Source organism: Odocoileus virginianus, chromosome 20, assembly GCF_023699985.2.
Source record: "Odocoileus virginianus isolate 20LAN1187 ecotype Illinois chromosome 20, Ovbor_1.2, whole genome shotgun sequence".
Taxonomy (NCBI): Eukaryota; Metazoa; Chordata; class Mammalia; order Artiodactyla; family Cervidae; genus Odocoileus; species Odocoileus virginianus.
In genome coordinates, this window is record NC_069693.1 from 46,108,216 (window position 1) to 46,127,804 (window position 19,589).

General features: G+C 59.1%; 2 protein-coding genes and 1 long non-coding RNA gene across 4 annotated transcripts in view; 1 reads left to right on the plus strand and 2 right to left on the minus strand.

Annotated features, from left to right (window-relative positions):
• Positions 1 to 326: 326 nt before the first annotated feature.
• On the minus strand, positions 327 to 2,130 carry IL17C (interleukin 17C). The gene is made up of 4 exons (XM_070451894.1): positions 2,122 to 2,130; positions 1,545 to 1,885; positions 890 to 1,138; positions 327 to 679 (listed from the first exon to the last, which is right to left on the minus strand). The coding sequence occupies exons 1-4, from the start codon at positions 2,128 to 2,130 to the stop codon at positions 328 to 330; spliced, it is 951 nt and encodes a 316-aa protein (XP_070307995.1). The 3' UTR covers position 327.
• Positions 2,131 to 7,133: 5,003 nt separating this feature from the next.
• The window catches only part of ZC3H18 (zinc finger CCCH-type containing 18), a 41,518-nt gene continuing 29,062 nt past the window's right edge, over positions 7,134 to 19,589 (minus strand). For both annotated transcript variants that reach the window (XM_020911703.2, XM_020911701.2), the window contains 10 exons: positions 14,226 to 14,417; positions 13,416 to 13,541; positions 12,925 to 13,026; positions 11,966 to 12,112; positions 11,597 to 11,656; positions 10,530 to 10,690; positions 10,192 to 10,391; positions 9,692 to 9,788; positions 8,616 to 8,712; positions 7,134 to 7,934 (listed from right to left, as the gene is read on the minus strand). In XM_020911703.2, coding sequence (XP_020767362.1) covers positions 7,727 to 7,934; positions 8,616 to 8,712; positions 9,692 to 9,788; positions 10,192 to 10,391; positions 10,530 to 10,690; positions 11,597 to 11,656; positions 11,966 to 12,112; positions 12,925 to 13,026; positions 13,416 to 13,541; positions 14,226 to 14,417 — 1,390 coding nt within the window. In that variant the 3' untranslated portion in view covers positions 7,134 to 7,726. The remainder of the gene's footprint in view (positions 7,935 to 8,615; positions 8,713 to 9,691; positions 9,789 to 10,191; positions 10,392 to 10,529; positions 10,691 to 11,596; positions 11,657 to 11,965; positions 12,113 to 12,924; positions 13,027 to 13,415; positions 13,542 to 14,225; positions 14,418 to 19,589) is intronic.
• Positions 13,476 to 17,154, plus strand: LOC139029936 (uncharacterized). Its single transcript, XR_011482265.1, has 2 exons — positions 13,476 to 13,561; positions 15,954 to 17,154. It is a non-coding gene; the product is annotated as an uncharacterized lncRNA (long non-coding RNA).

Here is a 19,589-nt window from a genome sequence, read left to right on the forward strand (position 1 = left end):
GCTGCCCCTCTCTGGCAGGTCACCTACAGTAGACAGAAGCCCTAGGGGGTGTCTAGAGTTTTCTTGTACCCTGTTGGGGCTGGGGGAGCATGACTCAGCCAGGTTAAAGACATGTCCCCCTGAGTTGACCACTTGCCCAGAAGTTACCCTAAGGACACCTGTCCGTGGGGTGGGGAGGGTGTCCCCAGGGACCACAGCCATGTCTGTGAATAGAGGGCTGGGCTTTGGGAGTGTGGCCCACTACCAGGCCCGGGAGCCACTGCTCATCCATCAGGGCACACCTGGACTCCTCTGTTGAAACCCACCCCGCCCTGGGTGCACCTGGGTTCATGCACAGATCTTTCTAGAAGGACACACCACACCAGTGATTGCCCCCTGGGCACCAGATGGGTATAGAGGGCCCGGCGGGGGTGAAAGTGAGAGAGGAGCTTCACCCACTGCTCTCTGCCATCCAGGTCTGTGTTCTGGGGGTGGTTTATCAAGTAAACAACATAGATTCACATGGAAAATAAATAGCTGTTTTAGAAACACAGGGGTACTTGTTCCTCCCAAGGGGCTGCGGTGAGGGGCGCCCAGGGGCCTGGAGGTGGAGGCAGCCATCAGAACACAGTTTCCCTTTTCTGTAGGTGTTTTAACAAGTCCTAGAACAGTGAAGATGTTCCTTCTAGCCCGGCTGTTTCTGTGAAAGGGTAAACTGTGTCTTTCGAGGTGGGGGCTGCCCGGCGCAGGCCCCCACCACCCCCCTCCAGCCTTTTCTGGAGCCAGCCTTTCCTGGAGCCTTGTACCTGCCCAAGACCCCAGGGGCACATAAATAACCAATAAATACACATAAATAGGAGGGCCTCCCCGCAGGCCAGTTCAGGAGCCAAGTGGCAGTCACCGGGCTGACCTGGGCAGGACGCAGGTGCAGCCCACGGGCACGCGGATGAACTCAGCGTGGAAGGCGAAGGCCCCTGGTGTGGGCACCCCCGTGGTGTCCCGGGAGCAGGGCCGGCGGCGTAGCACCAGGAGGCTCTGGACCAGCGGCACCGAGTTGAGTGCAGCCGTCTCACGGCCCGTCTTGGCACTGATACAGCCCCGGCACAGGCACTCGGCGAAGGCCAGCTTCTGTGGGTAGCGGCTCTCGTCAGTGTCCACACTGCGGGGAGAAGCAGGTGTCAGAGAGCCTGGAGGGCGCCTCCCTCCCTGCCCATGCTCCACGCCCACAAGCCATATGCACTCAGGGCCCAGGGCCTGCGGTGTGGGGCGCTGAGAGCACGTGGCACACAGCTGGTGCCCAATTGAGTGCGAGTATGCACGTGCCCCATGGCCTCCCAGAGCATGGAAGCCTGCTCTCTCCCCACCTGTCCCAGTCTCACCCCTGCAAGGGCTCAGATAGGGGCCCCCAAATAACCCAGAGGACCCTGGTGTCCCAGGTCTGGGCTGCAATTGAGACATGGGGCGAGGATAGGCTCACGTGGAGCTTCACCCTTGCCCTCATGGAGCTGGAACGGCCAGCCGCAGGTCACGGGAAGAGCGCCCAGGCCCCGGGAGCCAGCCCTCACCGGTATCTCCAGGGCGAGATGGAGCGCTGGTGGACGTCAGCTTCCAGCACCTCCCCTGGCTGCAGCACGGGGCACTGAGTCCCGGCCGGGACCCCTGCGCGCCTCCTCCTGCGGCCCACCGCCTCCAGGCTGGACACCAGGGCCACTGGCAATGCCTGCTCCCACTTGGCAGCTCGGGCCAGCAGGTGTGGGGGGGCGTGGCCCAGGGGCAGCTCCTCAGCGGAGTAGCAGTGCGGGGTCCCAGGGCTCTGGGAGTGGGGGTGGGCCCCCACCCGGAGTGAGGGGGCGTGGCGAGTCAGGCTGGCGGGAAGCCAGAGCAGAAGCAGGAGGCCAGGGAGGAGCTGGTGGAACAGGCAGTGGGTGGTCAGGGGTGGTCAGGGACGGGACCCTCCACTGCCACCCGTGGGCTCTGCTCCCGGTGGAAGGATGGGGTGGGGGAGGTGTAGCCTCCCTCTACAGCTGAGGGAACAGGAGGTCCAGAGGGGCCAGCCTCTCAGCCCAAGCTCGCCAGTGAACCTGGCATCCAGGATCCTGGCTCCCTTTGACCCCGAGATCTGATGGGTTTCCTGGACCCTACCCCCCACATCCTCAGCCTGGGGGTCAGTGAACCACCAGCCCTTCGGGGCCAGGTGGCCCCCTGCAGGTGGGGGTGCGGGGAGAGGAGCGTCTTACCATCGCAGCAGGGGCTGGGCTCTGGGCTCCCGGCTCTGAACGCGTCCCTGGTGGTTGACCTGGCGGCTGCTGGCCTGTGGCGCCCTTTATACCTGGGGCCACACCTGGGGAAAATCCGGCACCGCTTCCTCCTCGGGAAGTGCCTGGCTGCGCTTCCTCCTTCCCTCCCTGTGACCGTTCCCTCCCCCCACAGGGTGGGCCCACTTCCCTCCCTCCTCCGCCACCTCCACCTCTCCCCCATCCCTCCCCAGCGCCCCCCAGGGGGACCCTGCCTCGGGCCAAGCACTTGCAAATGTGGCTGACAATGAAGGGTCTTGTCTGTGACACTCTTGAACCTTCTGTAAACTTGAGTCCTAGCCACCTGTATGTTTCTGTGGTTTGGACCTGGTGCCCTGGGGGCAGGGGGCTCCTTCATTTTGCGCTGCTGTCTAGTCCCCCACCAGGCTTGATTCTCATCCACTCCTCCTGCCAGAGGGGAGGTTCCAGAAGGAACAGGGGCTGGTGAGCATCTTCAGGTTTCTCTGTTGGGTTTTTGTGGTTTTATCAACAAAGTGTAAGTCTAAGCGTGAGGGGGTGATGATGCCCTGGAAACTTTAAGATGCAGGGTGCCCTAGGAAGCTTTCTAAGGAGGCCCCAGGAGCCCACCTGTAGCAACTCTGTGCAGCTGGCTGGGGGTGCTGGGGTGGGGGGCTTCGTTATCCTGGAAAGGAGACGGTTTGGAGCCAGATTCTGCAAAGTTTTGAATGCTAGGTTTGGATGCCATCCTGGGAGGGCCCGTCTGCCCTGGTCTCTGGAATCTATCTGTACCACATATCCAGCTGAGGAGGGCCTCGCTGTGGAGGATGGGGTCAGCTCTCCTGGTTTCCCACCTGCCCACAGGAGGCAGAATGTACACCATCAAGGCACCAGTCTGAGTTTGGAGGCCCAGACTCGGTGGATGGGAAGACCCCTGAGACAGCGCTGGGAGAGGCGGGGTAACACCTGGGCCCTCCCAGGGCCTCTACTGGGCAGTGCATGACTCTGGGCCTCCAGTCCACCCTCCCTCCCTGCCTTGATCTGGAGTAAACATTCCTGAAGCAGGCGCTGCTTCATAGCTGTTCTCCCGGCTTCTTCCCATTAAATGGATGGACACATTGAGTTCCCAGGCTGTTCCTGCCTACCACACCCCTGCCCATGGCCACCCACCTTCTGCTGATACACCTCCTGCAGTGGGGAGCTCACCACCTGTATTCATCACAACTGGGGGCCTTAAGAGAAGTGTCTTTTCTCAGGTTTGGAGGCCGGAAGCCCCAGGTCAGTGTAGGCAGGGCCTCTCTCCCAGCCCTGGTGGCTCCTGTGGTCCTTGGAGTTCTGTGGGTGCCTCTCTCCCCAGGTGTCTCTCCTTCTCCACGGCTTCCACACTCTCCAAATCCAGGAAGACATCATCAAGATCTCACCTTGACCACGGCTGCAGAGACCCTTTTCTCAGGCACATTCCTCACTGGCACTGGGGCTATTAGGACCTCAACATGGTTTTAGGGAAACAACAGAGCCCCTTATACCTTCCCCTGGGCCTGATGCTCAGGTTGAGAAAGACCCCGCCTTTCTGCAGGGTACTGGGACCTCAGAAATTCCAGTCCCTCCTGCCTGGGCCCCACGAGTGAGGGGAAGTGGTACCTGTGCCTGGCAACAGCCCCTGGGGAGAAGCCACCTGGAGACCGGGGAGGTGGCCCCAGCAGTGGCCTTGCCTTCAAGCGGCTGGGGTCTCCACACAGGGTCTTTGGAAGTGAAAGGCTGTAGAACTCGCTTGTGCAGTGGTCCCTACGCTGAGGGCTGAGCTCTGGCATTTTCTGTGTCTTTCTGAACAGCTGAGTGAGTGGGCGAGTCAGGGACAAGTCTTGAGGCCAGGCCATGTGCCTCCCTCACCGCTGCCCTGAGCTGTTCTGTGGGCACTGGCGGGCTGGTTGGGGTTGGGGTCGGGGTCCTGGGCACCAGCCGGAAAGACAGGGTGGGGCCCAGCAATGCCTCATTCCTGCGGGTGGCTGAGGCAAGCACACCAGTACCGGGTTGGGTAAGACTGGAAAGGTGGCTGCAGGAGGAAGGCCAGAGGGCATTGTGGAGATGTCCTGGATGGCTCCGCCCCCAGACCACTAAACCACACCCACCACATCTCTGTCCCCAGACTGCACCCACAGGTCCATGCTCCCAAGTCCCTGCCTGGAGAGATGCAGAAAGGGGATGGAGGGGGGACAGAGTGGGAAATGGAGGTATGGGAGGAGAGATGGAAGGAAATAGGCACAGAGGTCCAAGGAGACCCGGACAAATGCAGACGCTGAGGACAGAAGGCAGCAGAGAGAGAAAAAGATCCAGGGCAGGAGACACATGGACAGACTCAGCAGGGACAGTCCCTCTGTCCCTGCCCATGACTCGGAGCCCTTGCAGCCGTGGCTGGAATTGGGGAGGTGGCCTGCAGGACGGGTTTGCTCTAGGCTCTTGCAACTCCAGGCTCAAAGTTCTCCCCCATCTTATGGGGAGACCTAGGGGCAGACCTCAGTACCATCTGTAAAGTGGGGGTGGAAATCCCCTCCCCGTTCCCTCCTGTAGTGTGGCCTTCTTGACCACTGGGCCCAGGCAGCACTGCCCATGGTGAGTCTATGCCACAGTCCAGTTTTCTTGTGCTCCCCAAACTTTGCGCTGTCAGGAGCAATCTCTTTGCCTTGTCCTAGTCCATGGCCCTTCAGGGGCTGGCTGACCAGGGTGGGGCAGCTTGTGTACCCAGGGCTTGTGCCTCCTTTCAGCCCAACTCCTCCTGCCAATGGAGGCGGACTGCCGTCATCTGGGGTGTACAGGCCTGAGGGGCTGGGGTGCTGGTGGGACTGTCACAGGGGCTGCTGGACAGTTGGCACAAGGCGGGAGGGTGTGTCCGAGTCAGCGGTAGATGACAGCAGGGTCGTGGGGCGGCAGGCAGGTGTGACCCCCACCATGAGAAACCCGAGGGAACTTCACTGTTACTGAACTGAGCTGCCCCATTAGCTTGATGTGTTCACTCGTACGTTGGAGACTATACTTCACATTTGAGTTAGAAAAATTATAAACTAAAAACATGGTGTCTTCCTTTTCTTACCCTTTCAAGAGAAGAGAAGGCCTCACCTGAAGCTGGAGGTGGGACCCGTGGGGTGGGCTGGTGGGCAGAGGTCCTGAGGGCTGCTGCTCCTCATGGGTGGGGATGTGTAAATGAGACCTGACCCCCTCCCTGGAGAAGAGGAGGGTCAACATGAGAAAACTTAGAAGGCTGGGGTTTCAGTTTACCCTCCAGAGAGCCAGCTCGAAGATGGCACTCGGGCAGTGGACAAGGGAGGGGACGGAGCAGGCCTGGTCGGAGCTGCAAGCCTGGTCAGAGCTGCGAGAGGAAGTGTGGGGCGCAGCTGGGTCAGAGTTCCAGGAACAGGAAATAGTGTGTGCGAAGGCCCTGGGGTGGGAGGAACACTAGTGGGCAGGGAAGGCTCGGCAGTCTGCTGCAGAGGAGGAGGCTGGAGGGGCAGGGCCTGCCATGGAGGAGGAGGGCTGGAGGAGGGGCGGGAAGCAGAGCTTGGGCTTGAGGAACAGGTCGTGGCTCCCATCTTCGCAGGTGAACAGCCTGGCTGCACATTCCCTGGAGGGCAGAGATGCTGAGAACCCATTACACCACAGAGCCTCCCTTTTCCCAGATGCTTGGCCTGGAATGTTCTTTCCACTAGACCTGTGGGGGAGCTGGCTCTGGGTGTGCTCTCAGCCCTCCTGGGACAGGTCCCTGCCCCCAGGTGGCAGAGGGCAAGATGCCAGTTTAAACCCAGCCCCAGTCCAGGGACCCAAGGCCACAGGTCCAGCCCAGGCATGAAAGGTCGGGTCAGGCCAGCCCCTCGGCTGCATGGGGGCTCACTTGTGGACTCCTGGCTTCAGAGGTCATCACTGCCGGGCTGGCTGGTGGGGCCCAGCACCTGGGGCCCAGCGTGCAGAGCCAGGCTGTCACGGTGCTCTGCATTCCTGCCCCGTGTCCTCGAAGGCCGCCCATTTGGAGAATGGGAGTTCCCTCTGCACCTGGCTGTGACCTGATGGCAAACCAGATAAGACCTGAGAAATTACCCAGACACACGCCATGATGAGGTCGGTGGTGCAAGAGGCCTTACGTGTGCTGTGCTGCGGGGCCAGCACTGCGGATAGGCCACTGGAGGCCCCACGACGCTGGCTCCCGCCCGGCTCTCCTATCCCACATTTGAAGGGCCACACAGCCTTAGGGCAGAGGACCTGGTCACTGCACGCAGCTCCAGGGTCACGACCCCAGGCCAGAGCCCTAGGTGGCTCCTCCTGACACCCCCACAGCGAAGTTCTGGGACGTGAGTTGTCTGCCAGGACTCATGGGACTTGCTTTAAAGGTAGTCTTCTGAGGGCAGAGGCCCTGCTATCGGTCTGGGTAGGGGAACTCTCAGGCCCCTGGCAGCACTCTGCAAAGTCAACCCACAAGGGAGGGTCTCCCTCCAGTGGTCCTGGTCCTCTGGGAGGGGAGCAGGGGCTAAGCAGGGTGTGGTGGCGTTGCTGCCCTGCATTGGGATGGCAGCGTGGCCCCGCCAGGACATCTCACACACAGACACCTGCATGTCTGCGTGGGGTCCAACCTTGTGTGAGGCACTCTGTGGAGAACTGGCTTGTAGGCTGGAGTATCTCTGGTCCAGGGCTCACCGGGAAGGTGGCCTCCGGTCCAGGCAGAGATGGCAGCCCTCAGGAAGCCCCGCTGGGCCAGCCAACCACAAGGAAACCAGGCGGGGGTGCCACGGGGCCGGGCTAGCAGCTCCGGGGGCATCTCGGTGGCCTCCTTCAGCCAGCGATGCCCAGTGGGCAACGCCAAGGGGAGGATGCAGGGGGGCTGGGCACAGGCAAACATCACCACCAGGGCAACAAAGCTGTTTATCAAAATATTTTATTTTAGGAGACCCCTCAAAAAAAGACCCTCCACATCTGACAGATGCCCAACAATACCCTCGGCCTGTTTTTTTTTTTTCAGTCTTTTCTGTTTTTTTTTTTCCATTTTAAATCAACTAAAACAATTTGATGCTTAAAATAAGACAGGAGTATTTTCCAATCAGACTTCAGTCAAGAATATATATTTTTGATCCTGGGGACGGCGGGGTGGGGAAGACGCTCGGCAGCACTCAGTGTTCCTGGTTACAGAGGAGGGCGGAGCTGAGGACGCCTGCCAGAGCGGAGGGAGGACTCGTAACTGACATAAAATCGGAGCTGGTCCTCGCTGCCGCCACGCCCCCACCCACCTGGCTCGCAGGACTTCTGCTCTGGGAAGGGGTTGGTTCAGTTTGGGATTCAGCGTCATCTTCATTACATGTGTGGCTTCTTTTCCAGCTGAGAAACTTTTTTTTTCTTTTTTAATTTTTAAAAAGAATCACAGCCAAAATAAGACATAAACTGCAAAATCCAAAATGGCTGCGCTTACCCTATTTATAAAAACAGGTTAGTCCCTGCCTCGGGGAGCAGAGCCCGGGCTACACCTTCCCGGGGATCTTGGCCCGCTTGCGGGCGATGGCGTCCTCCACGGCCTTGAGCTGCTTCAGCAGCTCCTCCCGCCGTGACAGCGTGCTGGCCTTCCCTGACTTGGTGCCCGCGGCGGCGGTGGTGCTGGTGTCCGAGGCTTTGCCAGGCACGCTGGTGACCTTGCTGGAGCTCTTGGACTGGGGTGACAGTGGGCGCTTCCTGCAGGGGTGGGGAGGCCATCAGGGCTGCTCTCTGAGAGCCGCCTCCTGTCAGGGCCTGGGCCCCAGGAGCTGTACCTGCTAGGCAGAAGGCACCCCCTCCCCAGCGAACGAGGTTCCCACCACAGATGAGCGTCCGGGGCCCAGCTCGGGTTCTGGCCACAGTCAGCATGGCCCCCCGTGTGGAGCACATCTGGGAGGTGGTGGGCACAGCTCCGGGGCTCACCTGGAGCCCCCTGACCTGGTCGTCCCGCTCTGGTCCTCACTGTGTGCCAAGGGCTGGGGGTGTGGGGCTGTGCCCATGCCCCTCCTGCCTGGCCCTCCACCCGAACCCGGGGTGCCGGTGCTCAGGGACTCAGCCTGTTTCCAGGGAAAAGGTGAGCCCCGCTCCCTCTTCTTGAGCCAAGTGGGAGGGAGGGAAGAGCTGCTGCCAACTGGCCCCTGGCCCTCCGGCCACAAGCCACGCGCTCACAGGCCGCTCTGTACTCTAGGACCCGCTGGGGGCCCAGGGTGAAAACATGGGCCAGCAAAACCTTCCCAGCACCTCTGAGACTGCCCTGAGCTAGTCCTGACAGCTCAGGCCTCCACCTGGGGAGGAAGCTCAGCTGGCCCTCTCTGCGGCCAAGAACCTGATATGCTGTACCCAGGGTGGGGGCAGGGGGGTTTGTGGGGAGACACTCACCTGTCTGTTGGGGCCGAGGGGGCCTTGGAATTCTGGCCCCTCTGCCGCTCTGGCTTTGGGGAATTGACTCTCCCACCTGACTTCCGGTCCCGAGAACCTGAGTGACAGGGGACAGCATAAGACCAGGGTCCCAGCTCCACGTGGGCCCAGCTGCACAGGGGCTAGTGGGTACAGGCAGGGAAGGGGCAACCTCTCTCTGGCCCCTGGTGACCCCACGCCAGAGAACGGCGGCCATTCAGCTCAGCTTCCTCATTCTCAAAAGTGCCCAGGTCTAATTTGGGTTTTGGTTTCCTGAACCACCATCAGCGTCATTCAAAACAAGGAGCTTCCAGTGTGCAAGGCCAAGCAGACCAAAACCGTCCTCCTCTGACTTGGAAGAAACTCAGTGCAGGTCAAGTGGGGAACAAAAAGACACGGCTGCTTACAGACCGCAAGCAAGACCAAGAACAGGAGTGCTTGCTGCCCTGTGAGTGTGGGCCCTGAGTGAGGGTGCACAGAGGGGTCCCACCACTTAAGAGGCATATGGGCAGCCTGGGGTGGGTGGGTGGGTGTATGTTTCAGGGGTGTGCCGTGTCCTCCTCCTGCTCCTGGTGGGGTGTGCTGGGCCCTCTCCTTCTATTTTAGGGGGAAGATGGCCTGGCAACACTTGGGGTTTCACTTTCCTAATGGAGCAAGCCAGGCACACCCTGCAGCACTGAGACGCCACCCCCTCACAAGCCCACAAGCTCATGGCCTCACAAGCCCACAAGCTCACAGCCTCACAAGCCCAGGTGGGGTTTCCTAGGTTGAGCAACTTGTGTGATAACAAGAGATGACCCCAGCTGTAAGGAGGTTGTGGGAAAAAACAAAACAAAAAAACAGTGCTACTCCTGATAGCTTCTGTTTCTGAAGACACATTTTCCATAAAAAAGTCTTCTTTGTGTTAAAACACAATATCTTATTACTGTCAAAGTATTACGGTTTTCACTTCTAAAATTGTAAATGCTGACAGATGCGGACCACCCGGTCAAAAGCCCCCTGGGGGCTTCAATACTTCTCAGGGCACACGAAGTGCAGCTCCAGAGGCAGAGGCTCACCTCGGTCCGGGGAGAGGTTGGCGCGCTTGGCTGGTGGTGGGCTCTGCCTGTCCTTGTCTGAGGGCTCGTAGCGCTTCCTGCTCCCCTTGTCAGCAGCCTGGAACAACAAGTGTGCAGTCAGGACCAAGGCCTGAGTGGACACAGGCAGCCACTTGCTCTCAGCTCCTGCGGGCCCTCCTCTGGGGCCCCTGCGCCACGTGGCCCCAAGTGAGGCAGGGCCCATGGTCTCCGGGCCGCCATGCCAGGGATGGGATTCAGGCCCTCCAGTCCCCTGGGCACTGTGGCCGCCAACTCAGAGAGGCCACGTCTGTTCTGCCCCCCAACCCAGGTCCCAGGGCTGTCCTGTGGTAACTGGCTCCTCTCCCACTGTCAACCCCCTGCCCACGCGGCACGGCCCATGAGGCTGTCCATCAGGGCAGGACAAGCCAGGCGGTGTGGAGAGCTGCTACCTGGCCCAGCCATGGGTCTTGGGGCCCCAACAGCACTGCCCACAGCCCCACCTTGTTCAGCAGCGTCAACTTGATCTCCTTGTGGGCGATGAACGTGGCTGCTGGGGGCTGGCCTGGTGGCACCTGCTGGGGGGTGGTGGGCTGCTGGGAGGACCTGCCGCCCGCAGGGGTTCTTGAGGGTTTGGGCGGCTGTGTGGACGAGTCCCGTTTCCGCTTATCCACTTTCACACCATCTTCCTTCTTAGATTTTCCTGCCAAGGAAAAACGGCCTCTCATAGCCTCTCTTCCAGTGAGGCAGTTGCCTGCATGCTGTCTGGGGGAGGTGTCATCAGCCCACACCACCTCTCCTCTTGGGACCCCAAGGCCTGGCACACCTTGTGGGCACCTACCTTTCTCCTTCTTGGTCTGGGCTGGGGTGGGCGACCGCGAGCTAGCCGAGGACACGGGGCTGGCCAGGTCTGCGTACATGTCATCCGAGTCCACGCTGTGCGCTGAGCTGCTGCTCGACGTGGCGCTGGACACTGAGGACACGCTGCTCACGCTCAGTGATCTGCACAGACAGACATGTCTGTGCCCACACGGCCCTGAACCCCAGGGAAGGGGAACCCCCCAGCCTGAGGCTTTAGGGGCTCTGGACAGTTTACAGGTGACACCCAGTGAGGGGACACCTGCAAGGCCGGGGCCAGGCCCTCGTGCTCATGGTTCCCGCACTGTTAGCTGGGCAGGGATGCACAACTGCATGTGACCAACACACAACAGAGGGCGGGGATGGGCTGCAGGACGAGCAGACACTGCGTCAGAGACGCCCCAAGGGGCCGGCTCAGGAGGCTTGAGACACGGATGGTCTCCTCGGTCCAGTCCGGTCACAGCCCAGGCTACACAAGGGCTCCGCTCTCTGAGAAAACTGCCAGCCCCACGTCCCGAGCTCCAGCAGGGAAGGCAAGAGGCAGCCTTTCATACGTATTATTTCTGGCAGTGCTGTGTCTTCGGGCTTTCTCTAGTGGTGCACAGGTTCAGTTGCCCCGTGTCCCCTGTGCTGATGGGCAGGTTCCTAACCACTGCACCACCAGGGAAGCCCAGAGCCCAGCCTTCTTGAAAGGTTAGGTATTTAATAGACCACAGACCTACTCAGAGTCAGGCAAATGTGTATACCACCTGCTGCTTACAAGTGAAAGAGAAAACTGAATTCAAGGAATCTCAGGACTGACCTGATACCATCTTTTTAAACTAAATGGCAGAATTCTCTTCTGTTTGTTCCTGTCTCAGATCTTTTCAATAGGCCATCCCCCAGCTGCCTCGGCCTGCTTGTCCTTCTTGCCTAAGCTCTGCGGAGTGGCAGGGCCAGCCCAAGCGAGGGGCCGTGTGCACCCGAGGTGGCCTCTGTGGGGTTTCCTGGACCCTGACCGTGGGCAGAAGCTGCGGGACAGGACGGGGGAAGGACAGACATGACAATGACCTGGATCTGGAACTGGAGCCACTGTAGCTGCTGCCGCTGCCACTGCCGCTAACTGTGCGCCTGCAACACAACCAAGAGGCCACAGCTCACGTTTCTGGGGCCTCAACACACGGGCGCCCCCAAAGCCAGGGCTCGCTGGTCCAAGACCAACAATCCACCAGGGACTGGCCACCGAAATCAGGCGGGGCTCGGATTTCTTCTATAGAGGACTCCCCCCAAAAGTGAGTCAACCACACCCCCACCAGTCCCCACTCCCCTGCCACCACCAGGAGGGGACTTCGCCGTCGAGCTCCTAGGACACCAAGGCTGGGGGCCATGCCGAGTCCCTGGGAGCACCCCTCCCCTAGCTCTGGAAGGTGGTACACTCACCTCCTGGGGGGGCTCCTGGCCTGCCGCTCCCTCCTCCTGGCTTCCCGAGGGTCTCCGCCAGGCTTGGTGGGCTCAGGGGCAGTGGTGGCGGTTTTGGGGGCCTGCGGTAGGGCTGGAGGAGGGGCTGGCTTCTTCAGCAGCTTCTCTCTGTCATGTGGGACACAGGGAGCTCAGACGCACCTGGGCAGGCCTAAGCCCTGCAGGCCAACCTCGGGGCATGGGCACCACACACACACACACACACACACACACACCACATGCACTTCACACACACCCACACACCACACGCACTTCACACACACACACCACACACACACACACACACCACATGCACTTCACACACACACACACACACACACACACACACACACACACACGTCCCCTGTGCCCTGGCCTGAGGCACTGTTTCCTGCAGACCCCACCCCACACCAAGCATCACCCTGCCTCCTCCTCAAAGGCAGGAGAGGGAGGAAGATGGGGCCATCAGGAAAGCTCTGGAGGAGAGCCCACGAGCCAGGCCACACTGCTTCAGTAATGGCACCCTGACCCCTGCCCTGCATGGCGGGGGCGGCGGCCCTTGGGGAAGGCTGGATGTGCTCGTGAGTGGGGACCTTAGGCAGGTGGGAAAATGGCCCCAAAGTAGTTCTTCACTGTTGCGTGGGGAAGACACCCTGCTAGTGTCGAGCACCCTGAACATGCACGGGACTGATGGGCCACAGAGCAAACCCGCCAGTGGGACACAGCGTTTGGGTTACAGGCAGCTGCCCAGCACGGCAGCAGGACTGAGTCCACATGCAGACCCCATCTGTGAGGCTCAGGGCCGGGGCCCGGCACTGCGGTGGGGTCCCCTGTCTGGGGCCCCAATGGAGAAGAGATGCGGCCCGTGGCCTGAGGTCCACGCCCAGGAATCGAAAGGCCAGGCTTGCCCCTCTTCCCCAGGGCCCGTTGGCAGCACTCACCCTGCTTTCGTGGGAGGCGGAGCTGGCTCCCCCTTGGCTCTGGCAGGTCTGTGTGGGGAGGGCGTCGGGGATGGCGATGGGGACGACGAGAAGGACCGGGACCTGGCGGGGAGCAGAGGTGTGAGGAGGGCACCCCACCATCCACACCCCGAGGGGCAACTGCTCAGCCTGGGGTGGCTCTTGGTCATTTCCTAAAATGCACCTCTGGGGAAAAACAGACGCTGGGGGCACGCAGCACCCCAATCAGCTGTCACAGGGGAGCTGGCGGGGAGGCCGCCGAGCATGGGACTCTCGGACACAGCATGGGGGAACGGTCAGTAGTGAAGAAACTGCCCCTGACCTTGTGAGAACAGCTCAGACACAGGGCTCTGTCGTGGGTTCAGCATCACCCACTGCTCACACAGGGCCGGCTGCGGGTGAGCCCCACACCCTGGGATCGCCAGAACCCCCAGGTTCCTCAGCTGGGTTCCATGTTTCTCCCCACAGCTCACCTGGACCGGCTGCCTGAGAACGAGCTGTGCCTGGAGGACCGGCTGGAGTAGGAGCTGTAGGACGAGGAGCGGGACCGGGAACGGGATGAGCCGGAGCCGGAATAGGATGACGACCGTGAGGAGGACCTGGCCCGGGGAGAGCAGAGGTGAGGCATCTTCCCCCGCACCACTCACACAGACGCGCCCCCACAATCAGACACTCCGCCCTTGGGGCACCTCATAGACGCTCTGAAGTCCAGCCCCCTTCTCATGGGAGAGGTGCTCAGAACCTCTAGGTGCCGGGTACACTCACAGTCAAGAGTGACACAGCTCCCAGGCCCTCGGGCAGAGCCAGGACACATGCTCATGCATGCTGATGAACCAGCCTGACTTAGGCAGACACACACGTGTGTATCTGTGTGTCCACCAGGGCAGGTAGTGGAAATACTGAGTCCACAGACACTTCCAGCCTCCTCCCTCTTCAGGGAGCGCCCCCACTCTCACTGCCCATAGCGTCCTCACTTGTTTGGGAGACCTGTTGCACACACACATCTCAGAGCTGCCGACCTGAGCTCGCAGGAGACAGGTGAACTGACTGGACACCAGGTCAGGCTGCTCCTGGCTCTTCTGCCAGCAGTGCCTCTTCCCTCGCTGACCCTTGCCCAGGCCTGTGCTCTGCTCTGGGCTGCCTGCACCCTGGTTCACCTCACCATTTATTCTGGGGTTCATGGAGGCCTTGCCTTGGTGCTAAGTGTCAGTCCTGTTAGCCAGTGATGCTCTAGAACCCAGCCTTGCTGAGGAGACAGACACAGTCCTGCTGACCTCCCTTACCTGGAGGAATTGGAGGCAGAGGCCGACGAGGCTGATGTTTTTCGACGCCGTCTAGCACGGCTCGGAGAGACCGACACCCCGAGTTTCTTCTTCGGAGACTTGGACCGGCGCCAGGGGTCCTTCCACTCGTCGGCTCTCTTCACCTGGGGTCCTGTGGATGCCGTCTCCTTCTTTGGTGGCTCAGCTTGACGGCTGAAATCACAGAGGGGTTAATAAGTCTGGGGCCACCTCCCACCAGACAACTCTGCCATTTGGTGAAAGAAAATGTGTGGGAGGAGAGACTATGACCTAACAGCTCACTCCAGGGATGCCACACACACAAGGCAGCAGACACTGGCAATGGGAGACCTCCCCTGGAACTGGACATGCAGGGCTCTCTCCACGAGCGCTGTCTCACAGAGCCACGGGGGAGCTGGCCACCCAGCAGTGCCCTCGGAATCCCCACCCTGCCCACCACACAGGTGCTGGGCGGGGCGCGAGGAAGGGGCCTGTGTGTGTGTGCCCTAGAGCTGGGCGCATGGTGGCAGCACCACCAGCATTTAGGATGCTAACATGATTGAAGAAATCCTGGTTTCCAAGTGAGTTAGAAACTCTAAGTATAAACCTAAGCCCTAGATACTTCCTTTGTTCTCAGGCAGGGCAAGTCAACAGTGTGAGGGATGTGTGTCCAGACCAAACGCTAGCAGGTCAGAACAACCCACCCCCACCACAGGTCACCACCAGTCAGAAACACACACGGCTGAACCTCCCAGGAGGGTGGGATCACAGCTGGGTCCTGAGGGTGTGAACGGGCTGGGGGGTGGGGGGCGGCAGCTCGGCAGGGCAACACCGAGAACACAGGGTCCCAGGCCTACAGCAGTTCAATGCCAAGGTACCTGCTGGCCTTGTTGACACGTCGATCAGATAAAAATCACAGAAAGTGAAGCAGGGCAATAACCCCTGTCATCCAGCTCTCCTGGCACAGCCGCTCCTAGCATGTCCGAGTGTCCCCTTTGCCCATGTTCATTCTCCACCAGGGACCCTGCAGGTACGGCCAGGGCTGCTCGGGGACTGCCCCGCCTGGAGTGGCCCTCCCTGACCATGGACAGCAGTGCTTCACTGTCAGGTGTTACATAATCTGAATGTTTCTCTGTTAGCTATTTCTGTGTTTAAAAAACACAAACGATAAAAATCACCCTTTCTATTGAGTCTTTATGAACATTTTGTCTTTTCAAGGGTAAATTTTTAAGATGTGGAATCAGTGGGCCAAAAGAGGCAACCCTTTAACAGGTTCTTGCTAAGTTGTCAAATATCTTCCCTGGAAGTGAAAGCATTTCACACTGGGCTCAGCATGGTGCCTGCCACACTCCCTGCCCAAGTGAGCCTGGGGTCCTGTGTCACCAGGTGCACCACCACACCCAGAGAGCCCTGAGCACAGCCAGCGCTTCCGGGAGGCCGCCTGGGGGTTTCAGCTATGCCCGTGCTTGGCCAGTTTTCCGGGCAGTTCCTGGGGTATGACGATGGGAACCCTCCGCTGGCAGGTGTTTTCCCAGGCTACTGGCTTCCACTCACTGGTGACTTGCTCCAAGTGTTAATAGCTTCGTTCAGGCTTACAGAGCCACCTCCACCTGAGCCCACAGGCCGGGAACCTGCTTCCCCTCCAGAAGGTGTGGGCGATGCCATCTCCAGGCACAGATTCTTCCTCAGAGGGGCTGTGCTCCCTCATTCATCTGCCTTTTCTTATTTCAGAATCTGATCTGCACACAAGACCACATCACAACAATTCCAGACATGCTAATTCTCAGAGGTCTCTGGAGTGTCCTGCCTGTTTACCTAGAGAACAACTGTAGCAGCACTGTCAGCCCTGCCTGACCCACTGGGCTCTGGATCAGAACCACGTCGGACGTATGAACAGGGTCCTGACATTTATCCCCACTTTCCGTGAGTGTCAGCAAAACATCAGTTTTATTTACACAACATAAAACAATCACCACCTGCTGATATCTTCAGAACTTTTCAGTCAGTCTATCCACCAATGAGCAGACTCCATACTGACCATCTGCTAAGAGCCCCCACCAGCAACAACATCCAGCATTTAAAACTGCCCCAGGGACACAATGAACAGAGGCATGAGACCCTGTAACTCGGCCCCCACACGCTGAGCCACTGCCCTGCTGGTTCCCAGCGTGTCCTCCTGGAAGTGTGTCCTCCTGGAAGTGAAACCCGCGTGCTGACTTGTGCCAGTCCCAGGCCATCCCAGGCTGCTTTCACCTTTACACTTCCTGTGTTGTTCTCATTTTGAAAAGACAACAGGAAAGGGAACACCTTGGTCACAGGTATTTTCATGAGTCATCAAAATGGCCCAGCAGTGTCAACCTGTGGCTCTTCCAATATAGGGAGAGAGAAACAGCTGGGCACCAAGGGCGTGCGTGATTCACACTGGAGCCATGTGAGTACTGAGGGCTGTGCGTCAGCAATGGGGAAGCAGAATGCTGGATCCTCTCCCCTCGCGGCACACAGCACCTGTGGCCAGACAGGTGGCTGCGCAGCCCCCCAACCTCTGAAAGGCAAGGCTTCCTCACTCTGGCTGCAGTAAGATGGTCTGGCTGTCTTATGAGCACCAGAACCAGGCCTGGAGGTGTCCCTCGAGCCCCACATTCTCCAGCTAGTGTCGTGGACGGGCCAGAGCAGGCCCTGCACTGACTGAGCTGAAGGGCAGCGCCACCTTCTTTCAGCTCGACAACAACCCCAGGACATGCGGGAACCCATCCTGCAAGTCTGCCCATGTTCCCCAAAATGTGGGAGACTGGGCTCCTGACTTTAATTAGTTTAAAGAAAACTATTTTTATTTTTTACTTTGTTTCTACAGTGACTCACCAGGACAAGTGATCGGTGTCTGTTACATGTTAAAGGTGTAAAATTTCCTTTTAAAATGTATTTAAGTTTAAAAGGTGGAAGTTTTTTTTTAACCCCATGAAGGTTTTTTGATCACACCACGCAATATGTGGGGTCTCAGTACCCCAGTGAGGGGCTGAACCTGGGTGCTGGGTGGTGAGAGCTCGGACTCTTAATGACTGGGCTACCAGGGAACTTTTGGAAAATATCTTAAAATATGAATGAATAGAGCAGGTGGTACCTGGATACAGAAAATCACGCAGGTGGAACACCTGTGGGACAGGGCACTTTGCAGATCAAAGTGGGGCGGGAATGAGCCAGCTGGGCACCAAATGGCTTCCCCCGATTGGGGTCTCAATCCAGGAAGAAGTGGTTTCAGACCTGGATACAAACTGTAAGCAACCATTTTAAAGACAGATGTTTTGGGAAGAAGGACTGGATGAACAATCAAGAGAGTTCATTCACAATGCTGTCTGGGGAAGCTGTCCCTAGACGACTGGGGAAGAGCAGGGACACCAGGCAGGTCAGCTATCAGTCAGGCTTTGGGGAGCAGGGACAGAGCACGGGGCCGAGTTGGCACCCCGACATGCAGCCACAGCCTGGGCTGTCCTGCTCTCCGACTACACCGAGGAGAGCGGAAAGAGACCCGGGAAACCAGGCAGTCGGAAGAGCAACTACACGGGAACCAAGACGGCAGGCTACCCGCTGACAGGAAGCTGGGGCCACACGGGAGGAAAGCTGCGTGAGCAGGGACAGCTGGGAGAAGGACGCCGTCAGCCGTGCTGGCACTGAGAGCGGACAGAACAGACTTGGCATTTGCATAAACCCTCTGAACAGAGAGGGGAAAACACCTTCCCATAATCTCTGGGCAGCCCTCCCCCGCGGCCAAAGCCACGAGCAATCTTATCTGCCAGGCTCCTGAGCCTTTGTTCAAGGCCACACAAGAGGGACACTGAGGAGCAAAGGTCACAAGAAAGGGCCTGAGTCCCCTCGAGACACCAGGGCAGAGGTGTGAGGTACGGCAGCCACAGTGGGGGTGCCTGCAAACCCCTGAGCAGCGGCCTAGCCTGGGGTCAAAGGCAAGAAAAGATGAAAAGGAGGGAGGTTCTCTTTTAAGATGGAAGGGTGATGAGCTTGGAGAGACGCACAGACAGGGAATGGGCAGCATGTCAGTGGGTTTACCCGCTGCACTCGCTCACACCTCCCATGGGCCCTTCCCCACGAGCTGCTCACCTCTGAACTCTGGACAAGGTCACCCTGGGTCCCTGCGGACGTGGAGCTGGCTCCCAGGATGCCAAGAGCCTGAACAACCTGCCCAGCAGCCCTCTTCCAGGCCAGCGGCTCCCAGGGAGCCATGCACAGATGAGCAAGGAGTGAACAGGCCCCCCGACTTCCCCCGCAGGGGCCTGGGAAGGTGAGGGTGGTTCCCAGGGAGGGGCATCTGGGATCACAGACCCATCGCTTTATTCCTCAGACTTGAAAACAAATTTTGACTCCACCGTGAGGCTGGACTTTTAATTTCTGGGTGGGTTCACGAAGACTGTTTCCACAGCGAGGCCCATCGTTCCCAAGGCCATTAATGCTGAGGAGCAGCATTAGTCTGGGGTGGCCCTGACCCAGCGCGTTCCCATCGTGGAGCGTAGCCATAGCCTGACTGCTCTCGTGACCTTGTGCATTGATGCAGTTCCCACCAAGGCCACTTGTGGGCACTTGGGTCAGAACTCGAGAGAGACCACAAGTCTCTCCATTTTGGGACATGCTCTGTAACTCTGTGTGTCAGTCAAGAAGTTAGAACACAGGATCCACACAGGATCCACTTTTCCTCGAGAATGCCCTGGGCACAACTTTCCCAGAGGAGGAAATAAGCCATGACCAGGAAAGACTGGAATGAGATGAGAAAGATAAACAAGGTTCCTTAGCTCCCAGGGAGCGTGTTTCCTGCTAGCAGAAAGTCCAAGCTGGGATCTAACTCCTTAAGTGCAAGGATGGAGCCAGTGAGGAACGGGAGGCCCTTGTGGCCTGGCCAGCATGGCAGCTGTCTGGGTGTGAGCACCTGGAACCCTCGGGGTTATTTAGCAAAGGCGGGTAACACCGCTATGGGATCCCATGAATTCCACAAGACAGACAGATGGCATTGAAGGTGGAGCTGCCATGGCAAGAGGTGAGGTGCTCGAGGAAACAGGGAGGGAAAAAGCCACCGAAAGCAGAAGGTGACCTAAAGTGTCCCACGGAAGAGTCAGAGGAGACCCGAGCGGCCATCACCCTTGGTCCAAGCACCAGTCCGAGCCAGACAAAGTGCGCGGGCAGTGACACAGCCATGGCTTGGTCAGCCTAACAGTAACCTCCGTGCTCCCAGGGTCTCGAGATTCCTGGGTGGGTGCACTTGAGCAGGTCACCTCCCTGGCATCCAGGTGACAGTCGCCAGGCTGCGGGGAGTGTGAGGAAGTGGGAACAGCACTGCCCCATGAAGAACCCTGGTCCCTAGAGATG

Coding starts and splice junctions, on each gene's coding strand:
- IL17C (XM_070451894.1), bottom strand. Junction 1,139..1,544: donor ATCTCGCCCTGGAGATACCG/GTGAGGGCTGGC, acceptor TTCTCCCCGCAG/TGTGGACACTGACGAGAGCC. Junction 680..889: donor TGCACCTGCGTCCTGCCCAG/GTCAGCCCGGTG, acceptor ACCCTTTCACAG/AAACAGCCGGGCTAGAAGGA.